Here is a 16,735-nt window from a genome sequence, read left to right as displayed (position 1 = left end):
CCCGGTTCTCGCCCCTGCAATAGATAAGTGGCGGGGGGGGTCTTCATGATTCAAATATTGCGTCATCGTAGTTTTCGTCAAGCCCTGCCCCCGCACACCCACCTCCCATGGCAAGTATGACATTACTTCAGCATTAGAAATCCTAAGAATAGTATAGAAACATGTAGAATGATACATACGGACACAGAAATCTCCACTTTCATAATATCCTGGACAACACTGTGACCTTCGCCGGTACATGGTTCTCAGGCCTCGTCGGTATGCTGTCTTGTAACTTATCCTGTTCAGAGAATGGGATACGACAGGATTACACTAAGCAACTTTTTCATAAACAGGACACTTTGCACATAAATATTTTTTTAACTGCAATATTTAAATATATAAGTTAAAGATAACGACTACATGGTGAGGATTTTATATTATATTGTCCCCAACAACAAACAGTAGTGATGTGAGATCAGTGTGAGGATTTTATATTATCCAGCCATACTTATATAATGATAACATTTTAATCAGAAATTTCTCTGAAGGTTAGTGAATACTAATTAAACTTGACTTGCTCTTGCTTCTACACAGTAAGTGGCCAATAGTTCAATGATTGTTTCTCGAAGGATTATTGCAACTAGAAACAATTTTGACAAAATGTCAGGCAGTGTTGTGTGGATATGTTTCTTAAATAGAAAAATGCATTTATATGGGGCAGATTCAATTCAGTGCAAGGTTCCGCCTCCATGTTCAGATCTGCATAATCCCAGCATTTATCTAGTACGTTCTAAAAAATTATAGCTATAATCTGATTGGTTGTTATGGGCAACATCTCTACTTTTCCTTTTTTAGAAGATATTATAAATCTACCTCTGTGTTAGTTTATTTATCCCACAACTTTTATGCAAAAAAACTCTAGGAGGCATAGAAAAAAAGGTCATATTATATCATATTAACATATATGTATCACCAGTTCCATTTGAGCGCCATATGTTTTTTGACTAAGTAAACAACATTAAAGTCAACCTGTCCCATACACACACTGGAGGCAGCCACTCTGTGGACTGAACTAGTATTCTATGAGAACGTAGCATTTTAATTCAAGAGGAACCTCTGCCTCATGTCAGCTCTTATGATAATTAGTCTGGTAGTGGCCCCATAATGTCAGTGGCTTGCAGGGCCCAGGCACTTTGTACATGTCGCCCTCTGCACCTCTGCTGTTTTCTAGCAAATTAATAGGTTAGTTACAGCCATAGACCACAAAATTGATGTCTACACTGTGTGTAGGTGACAAATCTATTTTAATAAAATATTTTTTTCTTCACTTCATTCTCTCCCTGCTATATATTTCCCCAAATCCCCCTAACTATGCTATATAGTGTCCCAAATATACACAGCACAATATAATCCACAGCCGTCGTTCACACCTGTGCCGTGTGCATTTGAACCAGTTCAGGATGTCCGTGCAGCGCGTGTAGTAAATCTGATCAAAGGGGTGAGCGTAGGATTCCTGCACCGTCACAGCGTAGCTGGAAGAGAGAAGGAGGAAGACGAGAGGTTAATGGTTTCTGGAAACTTGGAAGGATTTTCGTGTAGATCAGCAATAGAGAATGCTCTAATATCATCAAAAGAGAAATGCAGACAAAAATAAAATGGTCTCAATTACACTTAAAATACGTGTCTCCTGCCACACATCTTCAGGCGGGCATCGCTGCAATTTTCCAATAACTATTAGCAAAGTGACTGAATAAGGGATGCATGGTGCAGCAATTTTGTTGCCCAGCGAGTTTAGGTCTGACCACGGTAGTTGTTAAGTGTTGTTGAACAAAGAACATATTTGACACAACTCACGGTCTTTAATTGTAACATTGCTGTGGAAAGACCGGTATGATTTAGTTACATAAACTATTTCTCTCTGAATACTAATTAAACTTGACTTGCTTTTGTGTTTTTACTCAGTAAGGGCTTCGTTTAGAGTCGGATGCAATGAGCGTCTAAGACAGTGTTGGCTAACCTGTGACACTCCAGACTACAAGTCCCAGCATACCCTTCCAGCAATAAACTGCTTTGTATTGGCAAAGCATGCTGGGACTTGTAGTTTCACAAACATCTGGAGGGTCACAGGTTAGCCAACACCGGTCTAAGACTTACATGAAAGAGTAGGAGTGGGAGTGTGCCGCAGCTTGGTAGGGTATTACTGGTGGCATGCAATCCCAGTTGTTTCCCACTCGTGATACCCTACCAAGCTTCGACCAGTTCCTGCAGCTAGCTAACTACTTGCACCACCTAAATCCTACCGCACATTTTCAGTCTTGTTTTGATGTGTGTTCCGCCTGTGTCTTGATCCGACTAGGGTAGTTTTTGCGGGTAGATGCCCATAGTATCTGAATTATTCACAGTCACGCCTACATAACTCCGAGTTCCACCCTTTCCCTCGTACTGAGACACAAGCTGTCGCAGTGTATACTTGCGTCTGAAAAGCAGACAGAACTGCAGGGAACTGTTGCTTATTGCGCATGTCCCATCAGTGGAAATGTGCAGGATGCGCCTGAAATGGACTTTGCGTCCGACTCTAAATGAGGCCCCAAGTGCCCAATAGTTCAATGATTGTCTCTCAAAGGATTATTGCAACTAGAAACAAGTTTAACATAATGTCAGACAGTGCTGTCTGGACATTGTTTTTAAGCCATACTTAGAGGCAAGCAGGCCACAGACTGAGAGTTAGACAACAAACAGTATTGATATGAGATCACGGTGAGGATTTTAAAATACTCAGCCATACTTGTATAATGATGACTTTTCAGTGGGAAATTTCACCTTTGTTATACTCTGCAGTTCTTTACAACTGGGAACAAACACACTAATAAAATAATACTGTATGGGGCAGAAATCTTTTTGCAGCAATCTCACTCCTTTTTGCTTGCACCCCATAAAGATGCGATCAAAAACGAGCGTTCATTTTTACTACCGGTAAAAAATGTGATGCCGCGATATTCTAAGGAACATTGAGGCCAACTGAATCTGCCCCTATGCGTAGGGATCATGTCATGAGTTGAGGGGGAAAAGAAGCAAGCTGGAAGTCAGATACTGAGAGTTAGAAAGTAGAAGGATCAGGATCCCCAACAACCAGGGTAGATGTCCCTGTTATTCTGATGAGAGACGCTTGTCATGTCAGATGCACATCTATAGGCAATAAGGTTCATAATTCAAGTGTTTTGCGTAACATACAGTTACAAGTAACCCTGCATGAAGATGCTATTCTATTTTCATATATGCATTTATAAATGTCAGTGGGTGGGGGGTTAAAGTACAGCTTATACATATGTAAAATGATATATCAGCTTTATATTATGTAAAAATTGGACAATATGTTGTCTTATCTAGCTAACTGCAGCCCCTACTAAAATGTCACCCGAACCAAGGTAATCACATTGCCTCCTGGTCCTGCTAAAGGTGTACTGCAAGGTGTCTCTTGTTAGATAGACAATAACATCAAACATGAGGCGATCCTCAGATCCAAGTGTAAGGATGATGTCATGATACGTCATGTGACATGTGACAGTGGAGACAAATTAAACTAGTTAATACTAAGTAAAATACAAAATGTCACCTGATACCTTAGTAGTATTAAAGCATTGGTGCTTTCACCATCTGGAGGCTGTCAGCATTGTAATATATATACAATTCAGATTTACAAGTGGTTAAATCCTCCCTACCAGCTGCTTGTATGAGCCATTTCAGGCTTCGTACCCATGGCTAGATTGACTGGATCCCGGTGTTTCTCATTGTTATTGTAAAAAAAATTGTTATCTTGTTTGATAAATAAAGAGTTTATAAAACTCACAGACCAAATTCTTGATTTCCCCTTGGTAGCAACTCAGAATTTTGATAGAAAGAGGCTCTCATCAACATACATCCCCCCCCCCCTCCCCACCAAATCCAGATCATGCTCCCTGCGCACTGCGTCTACCCCGCACAAACCGCTTTGATGCTGCCTCACTCAAGGATTAGCTCCCAGCGCTCTGCATCTTATCTCTTGAAAGTCTTTTCCTGGATTTCACAGCATTTTGTTCTTTGTGTAGTAAAATAGTTCACATTCTTTTACCATCAAGGAGAGCCTGATGACATTCAGAAATGTGAGTTACTTTATATTTCATGGTAGCTAAAAGTAGCCCTCCCTATTCACAGCCTAATCTTTGACCTCGCTCTCCGTGTGAGATATTACCAGCTAAGTAAGAAAGTCGTCCTGGTCAGTGGAACCAATCAATTCTGGTATTTCATTTTTGTTTCTCCTCGATTGGGTGCCTGCCACTCTGCCTTTGCTTTCCCAAAATCAATACCTTCCATTTGTGATTGGAATAAAAGTTACAAAACATCACCCTTGCATTGCATCAGCTCAGCACGCACTGCTCCCACTTCAAAACGGAATCTGAAGTACAGACTAACATGGAGATGTGAAGGTCATTTGTCCATTCAAGGAAACGCAACATTCCATTTCAAAGAGTGCAGACTGCCCCGGCCTCCACTGCAACATTTTCATTTATTTCTTTTGAGATATAGTTTATGTAGCACATATCATAGATAACCTCTTAAACAAAACACTGTTATTGATAAAGTCAGGTTCAGAATGTCAACTCATTTAAAAGGGAACGCATTTTATATTTAAAAGTAGAAAAAGATCATAACAAAATAATATATCCATATGTATTAAATTCCAGAGACCTGTACTTCATGTCTTTGAACACGACATATATTTTATTAATTTATATGCTCTAACCTATAATAAGATTGTTTGGTAATTATTGTTATTATATTTTCTGATGCCTTCTGGTGGAAAACAAGAAATTATGAAAACTATTTCTAACCTATCTACCTAATTGTCCTCTAGAAGATACAACATACACAATATAGGCCTTGGTACCATCCTGGTCTCAGCGTTTTTGCAGACCTCCGCACCATAAGTGGACCTCACTATGCCTATTGTCTCATTTGCTCCTATTGTCTCATTAACCCCTCCCTTCAGAATGTGAGCTCTCATAAGCAGTGTCACCTACTGTACGTTTCATATCTGTAAATTCAATGTTTTCCACTCTTGTCTCTGTCATGTCTTTTGTTGAACTGTTTTGCATGCCATGCAATTTGTTCTGTTAATTGCATACATGTATTTATTATTTTGCTTATCTATACCCATGTACCTGTTATTGTCCGTCACACATTATGCTGAATTGTTTTGTATGTCATGCTAATTGCATCTATACATTTACTATTCTGCTTACTTGTACCCTTGTATTCATTGTTGTGTTTGTATGTACTATCTGTATTATTATGCCAGGGGCTACAGAATCTGTGGTGACATATAAATAAAGGGTGCTAAGCTGGCCACATTATCGTTGCAAGTAAAAAATAAAGACCCCTATTGCAAGTATAAAATTCAAACACCAATTGTGTTGACTAGTATATAATACAGAGGCCTATTCTAGTTACTAGTATACAATGCTGACCTCAACTCTGTTGCAACGCAGACTCACATTCTCATGGTTAGTATACAATGCGGACTCTCATCTGATAGCTAGTGTACAATGTAGACTCCATTCTAATGGCTAGTATACAATGCAGACACTTCATTCTGATGGTTAATATACAATGCAGACTCACATTCTGATGGTTAGTATACAATGCAGACACTTCATTCTGATGGTTAGCATACAATGCAGACTCACATTCTGATGGTTAGCGTACAATGCAGACACTTCATTCTGATGGTTAGTATACAATGCAGACTCACATTCTGATGGTTAGTATACAATGCAGACACTTCATTCTGATGGTTAGTATACAATGCAGACTCACATTCTGATGGTTAGCGTACAATGCAGACACTTCATTCTGATGGTTAGCGTACAATGCAGACTCATCATCATCATCTATTTATTTATATAGCGCCACTAATTCCGCAGCGCTGTACAGAGAACTCATTTACATCAGCCCCTGCCCCATTGGAGCTTACAATCTAAATCCCCTAACACATACACACAGACCGAGAGAGACTAGTGGCAATTTAATACCAGCCAATTAACCTACCAGTATGTTTTTGGAGTGTGGGAGGAAATCGGAGCACCCGGAGGAAACCCACGCAAACACGGGGAGAACATACAAACTCCTCACAGATAAGGCCATGGACGGGAATCGAATTCATGATCCCAGTGCTGTGAGGCAGAAGTGCTAACCACTAAGCCATTGTGCTGCCCACGACTCACATTCTGATGGCTAGCGTACAATGCAGACTCACATTCTGATGGCTAGCGTACAATGCAGACTCACATTCTGATGGCTAGCGTACAACGCAGACTCACATTCTGATGGCTAGCGTACAACGCAGACTCACATTCTGATGGCTAGCGTACAACGCAGACTCACATTCTGATGGCTAGCGTACAACGCAGACTCACATTCTGATGGCTAGCGTACAATGCAGACTCACATTCTGATGGCTAGTGTACAACGCAGACTCACATTCTGATGGCTAGCGTACAATGCAGACTCACATTCTGATGGCTAGCATACAACGCAGACTCACATTCTGATGGCTAGTGTACAATGCAGACTCACATTCTGATGGCTAGCGTACAATGCAGACTCACATTCTGATGGCTAGCGTACAACGCAGACTCACATTCTGATGGCTAGCGTACAATGCAGACTCACATTCTGATGGCTAGCGTACAATGCAGACTCACATTCTGATGGCTAGCGTACAACGCAGACTCACATTCTGATGGCTAGTGTACAACGCAGACTCACATTCTGATGGCTAGTGTACAATGCAGACTCACATTCTAATGGCTAGCGTACAATGCAGACCTATAAGAGCTACATACTGATGGCTAGCACACAATGCAGACCTCCAAACTGATCCCGAGTACATAATACAGACACCCAATTCTGGTGGCTACTACTGTGGAACTACATATAAGGCTTGGATTTGTAATTCTGCAACAGCTTGAAGCCGTGGGTTCTTAACTCTGAGCAAGACTCAGCCTGAACTACACCACTCGTTTCTAGGGTAAGTCCTGCAAGCTGTCTTTAATAACTAGTGTACAGCTCCTGACCAGCCCTCTAATTGCCTAATAATATTATACAGCAAAGTATGCACAATCGACTCAACTTGGTATCCATGCAGAAGAAATGAAGCGATCAATGCACCAGCAGCTGCCTACTAGCTGTCAATGTCAAAAACATCTCGTTATTCCCTAGAAATGAGCAGTGAGTGCAGCACAAGCTGGAGGCGGGAATACAAAAAACTAATAATAATAAGGAGAAACTGCCCCAGAGCATAGGGATCCCCAAGAGGGTTCAGGCTGCATGTAATTGTCCTACTCAAATGCCAGCCCTGTGTGCAACGTGGACAGAAGTCCAATTCATGTGCCCATTCTTGCAGTCACAGACAATGTTTACACTTGTATGTTCCTGGTTACAGAGCCCATGCTGGTAGGCAGAGTCCGGGCATACTGCAGCTCTGATAACTAGAAGATGTCTCTTCCCTCTCTGTATGGTACTTTCCATGTACCATGATACAATAAACATTCACAACTGATAATTTTTCTTTAAGGTAAACAGATGGACCACTTGAATGGCACGGTAGACATATGGAAGGAGGGTATAATTCAGGAAATGGAGTTTTCAATATATAAGAAAATGGCTTAATTTTTGCATGGAATAATCTGTTTTAATTAATGAACGAAAAAAAGATTAATGAAAAGTGGAACCCCTGCCAACAAAACAATCTATTCTCCGAGATGGCTGTGGTACATGTTAATGCGGGTCTACAGCAATTGGTCAAGGGGAAGGTTCTCTATCTTCACTGGTTTCTATAGAGAGGACACCTGTGAGGCAATTATAGGAATTCCAAATTGCTAACCTTTTTAATCCTTCACACAGCTAGACCGCAGAGAACCCAGTGACAATCTGGGAGATATGTGTTCCATAGGAAATCACAGATAATAACAATACCCTAATACATTTAATTCACTATGTGAACTAAATATTTATCATAAAGGTGGTTTCTGAAGTATTCAGCCTATTTTTGCTAAATTCATTGAAGCTACACCCATATTAAAATGCGAGGTCTGCTTACTATAACATGTACCAATCTGTATCTAGAGTGAGATTGCACTGGAATTTCAGTAACAATGAAATACTGAGTGTAGAAAGTAGTGGATCCATAGAAAAACCTTGGATTAAGAAAACACTATAATCAGATTGTAACATAGCCACAATAAGGGAAGCATTAGAAGAATGGCTGACAGAAGAATTCACATTATACTAAGTGGCTAAAGAGGTGGTTTAAGTGAATACTGATGGTGCTGCTTCTGCTTTTACGGTCTATTGACAGATTACATTTTGTTAGTAAATTATTCCCATTGTCTACATGAATAAAATGTTTTGCATTCAATAGCACATGACTATAGAGATGGGTGAGAGTCTTGGCACACTATGGCGTGATAAGGTGTAAAGCAAAGCATGCAGTAATATCATAGCACCAAGGATGAAAGAGAGCCTGCTGTATATAAAGAACATTTACATTAGTTAAGGATACATTTTAATATCCTTTGGTTTTCCCATATACTTACGTTCCATAAAGCAATGTGGTTTCAAGTCAGGGTGATTTTCGGACTATTTGTTCAAGAATATATTACAGTTATTATTCTGTGTATACATGTGTTAATGTCATAAAGTACTGCAGTATACAACAGCACAATGTAATAAATATAGTACACAACAGCACATACTGGGCCCGAGTCATATTCGGACGCAACTTGTACGCAAGTTGCATTTTTGAATTATAAGCAGTAAAATTGTTTTGGCCCGCAAAGTTAATATTTGGTCTTTGTATGATGTTTAATGGACATTATGAATAAAGTTCTAAAAAAAAAACAAAAACACGGAACTTGAATGTAGTGCAAATCTACAAGCGTATGTGCATTTTAAGGTCAGAACGCATGCAAAAATTAGTGTATTATAAAATAAATGAAGAACTAATATCAGTATAATCATTAATATAAATATGGATTTTTTTCTACATTCAGTACACATATCAAGATGCTTTCAAACTGTACAGTAAATATAATGTGTAATGTATATGCAACTGCATTTTTATAGTCTCTCTTGCTTGCATACACATGTTCTGTGCTAGCTAGTGGCACGCATATGTGTAGTTTTTAAAGCAAAGAATATGCTGTGCCAGTCATCACTTACACCTGCGCTATGGCTGGTGCAAATGATACGGCCAAAACTATGAGTACTTACAAGAAACAGAGGGCTTGAATCAGCCACATCTGTGCCTTAACGCATTCAATACACCCTTACTATACGGTAGTCCACCCCTTCTCTCCCCCCTCCGCCCCTCAAATCGTAGGCAGTAGTAAGTGACATTTGCGTTGAATTATGAATAAGAATATGAATTGGATGTGATTATGTTCATGTCGTAAGGTCTGCTTGAGAGCATGCGCACACAAGATACGGCACACAAATGGATGTACTTACGAACATCAATCAGGCCCAAGGGGTTGCTTTGCACTTAGTTATGTTGCATTTTATATGCTTATTTCAGCATATATTAACAAAGTTCATATTTATTTATTTATCTCCAAATTTTGCACTCAGCGTGCTAAATGTAATAAACTGCATATCCTGGATGCCTTTCTTACCCTTCACAATAACCTTTTATTGTTATATCTTAGCTTAACTAAAATAAAGACACATAGACTGTCTTCATACCGACTCTTCTGCTCCGCCCTCACTCCATATGTCTGCCCGGAGTTTCCGAAGCATTGGTACTTAGTGTTTATTGTTCTGTGATGTTTTACCCTGTATGGTCTACTGTTCGTATTATGTAAGGCGCTGCGAAAACCCTGTGGCGCCCAACAAATAAATGATAATAATAATAATAATAATAATAATAATATAAGGTGGCTAAATAGGTCACAGCTTATTAATAACTGAAAACTTGATGGTGTAGAAAGTGCACTGCAGAACAGCTAACCGACTGATTACTCGAACCAAGCTTGGATGGTGAACCGGCCCTAATCCACTTAACATGTGGAACAAATCTCTTACTGCTTGGTCGGCGCTAAACCTGGCGTCAGAGTAACCATGCCCCCTCTAAACTCAGAATGACGAGCCCTCCTAAGCAGATCAAGGGATCCCCCACGCAAAGGACCAAGTGTCACCGTTACCTTGAAGGTGGCAATTTGCGATAGCGTCATATGTATCAGCCGCTAATCGCAGTGAACTTCCTATCATTTGTGCCTGCTCTGTGACGATGGGAAAATGATGTAGTTAAAACATAGAGTTCACATAAGCAGGCCAAACTGTCACCAGGGATGGATGGATGGAATCTTGTGAAGAATAATGAGGCCGTCTAGACAGACAGAGGAGACCTATATAGAAATCCAGGATACTCCCACTTAACTACTACTGGTCGGCCTGGAACAGGGAAAATTAACTCTTTACAGGTAAGTGTAAGGTTACAGAGGCACACATGTCTGCATTTAAGTGCTTTCGTCTATATGGACTCATGTCTCAGTAGCCCTTTTCTTTTCAATTACTTGCCCTCAAAAATCTGCAACTACAGGTGCTTTAGTTTTTCCTAGAGCATTATATTAACGTCTCTGTTCTATAATAGCATGGTGAAACTCTCGCCGATAAAATGATGCAGAATAATCATTTATGACATTATAAAACTTATAATGTCTACTTGAGATAAGCAACCTGTGGTTCTCCAGTTGTTGTGAAACCATTGCTGGCAGGCATGCTGGATTCTGTAGTTCCACGACAACTGGAGAGGCACAGGTTACTTGTCTGGTTTGCACTTAGGGGTTAAAATGGTCCTAGAAATATAAAAGTCTCCAGCGCTACAGACAGAGATGAGATCCTATAGCTCAGCAATTCAAATTGTAGGTGAAAAGTTTATATGCGTTGATGGAGCATTTTATACTGGTGCGGTAGTGAGACACATAACCTGATTTAGAGTTGTGAAGAGGGTGTGGTCTAATCTTACTCTAAAACAAAGTGTTAAACAATAGTTGGCCATTATATATGTGCAGTATGCAGACCACACGTTTTTTGCCCTGAATGCAGAAAATGTGTGTATGTGCACCCAGCAACATTTCATGTCTTGAGATCCAATGTGTATTTGTTTTTTCTGCTTCAGGCACTGAAATGCATTTTTATTCTAGATTTCAGACACTAATGCACCTTGGTTAAAATAATTTGCATGTATCTGATCCTGTAACTGTTTTACTGTGTTTATCACCTCACCCCCACCCTGCCCAAAAAAAAAGCAAGGATTGTGAAATCTGTACATGATAGGATTGCCCTTTTTTGCAATAGTAGAAACCATACATTGGTACAGGGAGATAGCAGCATCCTTCACAGCTACCTGTCTGAAATACCATAGTCTATGCTTATAAATGGCAAGAAGATGAGGATCATAATGTCATGCTGGAGACCTAGGGAAAAGCGTCATCGAGTCTTGTCTCATTGTCATTGCTGTTATAGTGACTATCCCTCTCCACCACTCTGAATAAGTGAGTAAACAATTTCCTCCGCACACGAACAATACTAAGAACTGACAATTCCATAATGGAGTACAGCGATATAAATCATACCTTAAAGGGGAATTGCAGCCAAGAAACTAAATTAGGAATAGTACCTTTTAGAAAATGCCCTGTTTTCCGCACCCATTACTTTTGTATTTATGTTCGGATTTTGACTACGCTGGTTATTTAGCATTTTAACAAAATGCAAAAGCGCAAATAGACAGAAATTCATAACAACCAATTGGCAATAAACTGTGACTGATCTTGTGCAAGTGACACAATCAAAGCAAGTGTCTGATTTGTTTCTTTTTTCATATATATAATTTATTGAAGTTTTGTGCAGATACAAAAAGAAGCAAAAAACGAAAGATGAAATCTAAGGGAAAGGGGGAGGGGGGGACAAAAAGGAAAAAGGGCAACAGGAGCACAGGGAGAGGATACGAAGATTCAAACAAGTGCTTAAAGCATAGCAAGGAGCCAAGTCAACCAAACAGTATTACATAATGGAACAAATGCATCAACATAAGTGGTCAAAATCACAGGTGTCTAGATCTCTAAAATATCCATTAGACATTAGATAGTTGAGGAGCAGTGTGTAAGAGAAGGTGGGGGAGGACAGGAAGGAAAGTTAGGGAAAGAAGATTTCCAGATCGGTTCTATTAACACACAGAGCTAAAAGTCCACATTGCAGAATATAAGATAAATACTTAGATACCTATGTGGAGGAAAAAGATAAACAGTGGCCTCAAAAGAAGATAGCTAGGGGTGCCAGATAGCCTGAAATTAAACATTTCGGTCATGGATTATACTTGTGATAAACTCACATTGATAAGTTTCCCAAATTCTATTAATAGTAGCGTGGAGAGCGGGGAGGTCAGGCTGCTTCCAGCTAGCAGCACTTGGCAGCATTAAGAATGTGTCCAATCAGAGCAGAACTGAACGGTGTAAAAGGGAGTCAGATGGACAGGTGTTTGTGAGGATGCAGATTAGGCAATAAATACTGTGCCAGAAACTCACAATCTTAGGGCAGGTCCACCAAATATTACTAAAAGAGCTATCTTGAGCACAGTTTCTCCAACAAAATTTGAAAGAATCCAGAGAGCTCGAATGTAGGCGGGTGGGGATCAAGTACCATCTGTAAAGCAGTTTATAAGCATTTTCTTTAGTACAAACCCAAACAGAACTTTTGGAAATGTTCTCCCTGATTTTGGACCATTCCTCTAGCTCGAGTGTCCCCCATGTCCTCCTCCCATTTTAGTTCATATCTATCCCTATCTGGCTGGCGGTGAGCTATAAGGAGTCGATAAAAGGTAGAAATAAGAACACTGGGGTGTGATTTATATTTACAGAATTTATATAAGGGAGTCAGGGGCAAACACAGGATTTGTAGAGGGGGGTTTCCACATCATGCCACCAGTGGGTGTGACCAGCATGCATGGGGGCGTGGCTATAATTTTAGACAGTGCTTGGCTGCTCTCCAACTGTTCCTATCCCCATAATATACATGGGCAATGCTGTGTGCACTATTGTTAGGTGCACGCAGCTCCCCCTTTTCAAGCAGAGCTGTGTGAAGCGGGAGCAGGGTCCATCCACCTCAATTATACAGTGCCCCAGGCTTGGAGGGGTGTTTCCAGGCACTAGGAAATCCCCCCTCGGTTTGCCTATGGGAGTGAGCTGATAGAGTGTTTTGAGCTCCAAAACGGAGTGGTACAGATATCTAATTTGCAGGGAGTGGATATGTAACCAACGCTGAATGTCCGCAAACTCAAGGACTCCTGTTGTCGGGAGAGTGAAAGAGGTCTGCTTTAGTCAGGTGGGTGGCAACATAGTATTTTTGAATGTTTGGGACGCCATATCTGCCCTCCAAGGTGTGTCAGTAAAAGGTGCAAGTGCACAAACTGGAGCATTTACCTGACCCAAAAATTTAGCAATTTGCCTCTGTGGTATCTTCAGAACCGGGGATGCAACTTTGACGGGAAAGGTTTGAAATAAATAGAGGATCCTAGGCAAGGTGTTCATCTTTACAGCCGTTATCCTTCCCAACCAGGAAATGTAGAGCTCAGCCAGGTCAATTAGATTTTGAGTAAGGAAATTTAGCAAGCTGGGGAAGTTGGCGATATAGAGCAGATAATAATACTTAGTCAAGTAAACCGCCAGGTATTTGATTTTGTCAGAATGCCACCTGAAACCGTGTCGTGCTTCTGTTTGAGTGATTGTAAGAGCTGAGGTCATAAGTTAATAGGGAGTTTTTCTGACTTGTCCGTTATTTTAAAATTAAACAGATCTCTATAAGCTTGGAGCTCCAGATGGAGAAAGGATAGGAAAGCGAGAGAGTTTGTAATTGTTAAGAGGGAAAGCTTATACAAGGAAAGCTTATTGTCAGGATCTGCTTCACTTCCTCTGCAGTATCGTCAGGATGCTGCTTCATCTCGCAAATCCTGGCTCTGGGATTTATTGTACTTTATATTTGTGTTCATTGAATGTTTCTCCTGCAGTACCTCTTATCCACCAGAGGTGTTGCTATTGTGCCTGTTTCTTCCTACTACTAGGAGTTGCCTTGCTGCACTAATTAATCACCAGCACTTGATTGTCTCTCTATTTATACCTGGCACTCCCAGTATACTTTGCTGGTCATTGTTGTTGTTGTATGTTGCTGTGCTGTTCCCTGCTGTGCTCCTGGTTCACCTGTTCCCTGGGATTTCTTCATACCTGTTTACCTGCATCAGCCGTGTTCCTGGTATTTGCTTTATGCATCTCCCTGCAATCCTTGCCCTATAGCTACACCATCCGGTTTGTATCATACTGCAATAAACATTGTGTGTTTTCACCACATTCCAGGCTCCTTAGCTGTGATTTCTGCATTAAAGCGTGACCAGCTCGTATGCCTGAGATATTGTGATCATTGCAGATCCATGATGCCAGTGGGGTCCATCAAGAGAGCAAAAAGCAGCCTTGTTTGGTGCCATTATCAATAGAGAAAAGAACCAAGGCAGCAACATTAGCAAGGATGGCAGCAGAAGCATTATAGTATAATGCAGCAACTCCACATACTCTCAATGGCCATCCGTTAAGAGTATGTCTCATAAAAGGGCCAGGAAACCCTATCACAAGTTGTTTGTTGGCTGAAGAAGTCAAGTCTATCACCTGCCTTGTGTTGTCTGCGGCTTGGAGTACACTTGGTTGAGGTGGACCAATATGGGGTTCAGAGGGGGCAGTCTATTTGCCAGCAGTTTACCAAACAGTTTTAGTTCAACATTTAATAGTGATATAGGTCGATAGCCATCACAGAGGCTAGGATCACGTTCATCCTTGGGAATGATTATGATATCGCTCTCATGGTAATTCTTTCAAATTTCTTGCCGTTCAAGATGGCATTAAATAGTGAGAGAAGCACAGGCAATAGAGTAGATGCTATTTTTTGTAATATAAGGCAGTAAAGCCATCAGATGCAGAGGCAACAGAAATCCTAAGTGACTTAATTGTTTGGGAAATTTCTGAACATTGCCCTTTTTTATCTGTGTTAGTAAATTACGCACTGTGTTTGTAGCTCTTAAAATTACAGCAAATTCAAAGTATATATATATATATATATATATATATATATATATATATATATATATATATATATATGTATATACACAAACTTTTTGTTCTAACTAGACTAAACTTTATTTGCCTCTGGTGCCTTAAAGGACATAACAAAAAATAAAATATAAACTAATATTTTCTCTGCCAGGATCTCGTGGGCCTACTTAGTACATGGTCCTGAGCTGTAGTGGTATTGTGCCTTTTTAATCCAGACTTCATTGCTGTGTCATTTCTTGGGGCTGTTAGTTTCTATTAGACAGTGTAATGCATGCTTTCTGATCGGATGTGGCATTGTCATCAAGGTCTGCGTAACCATACTGTACGTAGGCAGAAAAGTATATATACTCAATCTTACCATACATAATCCCAATTTTCTTTGTAGTAGACCATAAAATATGTGTTAGCATTCTTCACAAACCTATAGCTGAAATTAGGACACTCACAGTCTCATAAAGAAATTGTCTAACTTTGCTCTTTCAAGTTTAACATACAATGTTTTTGTCACAGCAAACTTTCTGCTAAAGGTTGCAATTACTGCCAGGCCAAAATAGACTACATCTGTATCCTGGATGCGAAACGACTAAATACAGAACAGAACTGAAGAATACTTGGTAACGCAAACATGAACATTGTTCGCTCTCCGGGGTCCTGAAACAGTCACAGTCGGTTTCACAAAGCTGCTGTCATCGGAAAAAGTTACTAGACTTTTAAATAAGGCTACATAAGTTTACAGAGCAGGGGGTAACAATGACTCATCAGACAGTGCATGTGGAGCTTAATTATGTGTAATATAGAATAATACAGATCACATACAAAGAGGCGGCCTAGCAATCAGGATCTGTTGGCTGGCAGTACATGGGGGTTTTTACTATCAGTGTTGGTATAATCATCAAAGGGCTACCATCTTACTTGTAACATCGATAAAAGCCACCCCAGGATACTATCTGAATGTCAAATGTGGTAAAGTGATTATTAGTATATATTTCCACTAATCACGTTAAACCACATGAATAAAGTAAAAGGTTTTCCGTGTCAAAAACTAGCTCTTCCAATAAAATGTAACAGAGCTAGAGAGAATATATGATTACTTTAAGATGCTCCCTGCTGATTAGGGAGAAGGAGGATCTCAGTAGGTAAGAGCTCATGATGATCTTAGAGAAGTCACTTTATCTCAATGGGTCTGGAAAACTAGATTGTAATATTTACTGGACATTGCCACTGACACTTTCAGAATGTGCAGCTCTGCATAAAAGCGTATGTGCTGTATGAAAATGAATAAATAATAGCTGATTCAGCATTTCCCTGCCCCTGTGTTCTGACATCACTGTGCATGTTAAATAGGTTGTTACTCTGTGATAAGTATAAAAACACCTCCTAAGTCCAGAAGAATCTGAGAGAGATCTGTCCTTGGAGACCTCACAATGTTACAGATTTTACAATGTTCTAACACAGATCTTTCCAGTGCATTGCTGGCACATTTCACCTTGATATTTAACAGCACCATTTATTTTATTTGATAGATTGTTGAACAGATCTGCTTGTGCTACAGCTTTATTGCTGTG

The 16,735-nt window shown here is 40.1% G+C and overlaps 1 protein-coding gene across 7 annotated transcripts in view; it reads right to left on the bottom strand.

Annotated features, from left to right (window-relative positions):
- MEGF11 (multiple EGF like domains 11) overlaps positions 1-16,735 on the bottom strand; it is a 236,177-nt gene that overhangs the window by 165,512 nt on the left and 53,930 nt on the right. For 6 of the 7 annotated variants that reach the window (XM_075207608.1, XM_075207614.1, XM_075207613.1 and 3 more), the window contains exons 3-4: positions 1,413-1,514; positions 180-280 (exon numbers count right to left, since the gene is read on the bottom strand). In XM_075207608.1, the coding sequence (XP_075063709.1) occupies positions 180-280; positions 1,413-1,514 (203 nt within the window). Of the gene's footprint in view, positions 1-179; positions 281-1,412; positions 1,515-3,966; positions 4,090-16,735 lie in introns of those variants that run through there. The other variant, XM_075207615.1, reaches the window with a different exon arrangement.

This window comes from Mixophyes fleayi, chromosome 4, assembly GCF_038048845.1.
Source record: "Mixophyes fleayi isolate aMixFle1 chromosome 4, aMixFle1.hap1, whole genome shotgun sequence".
NCBI classification, from domain to species: domain Eukaryota; kingdom Metazoa; phylum Chordata; class Amphibia; order Anura; family Limnodynastidae; genus Mixophyes; species Mixophyes fleayi.
Note: the sequence above shows the minus strand (reverse complement) of the source record. Positions and strands in the feature narration are given on the sequence as shown.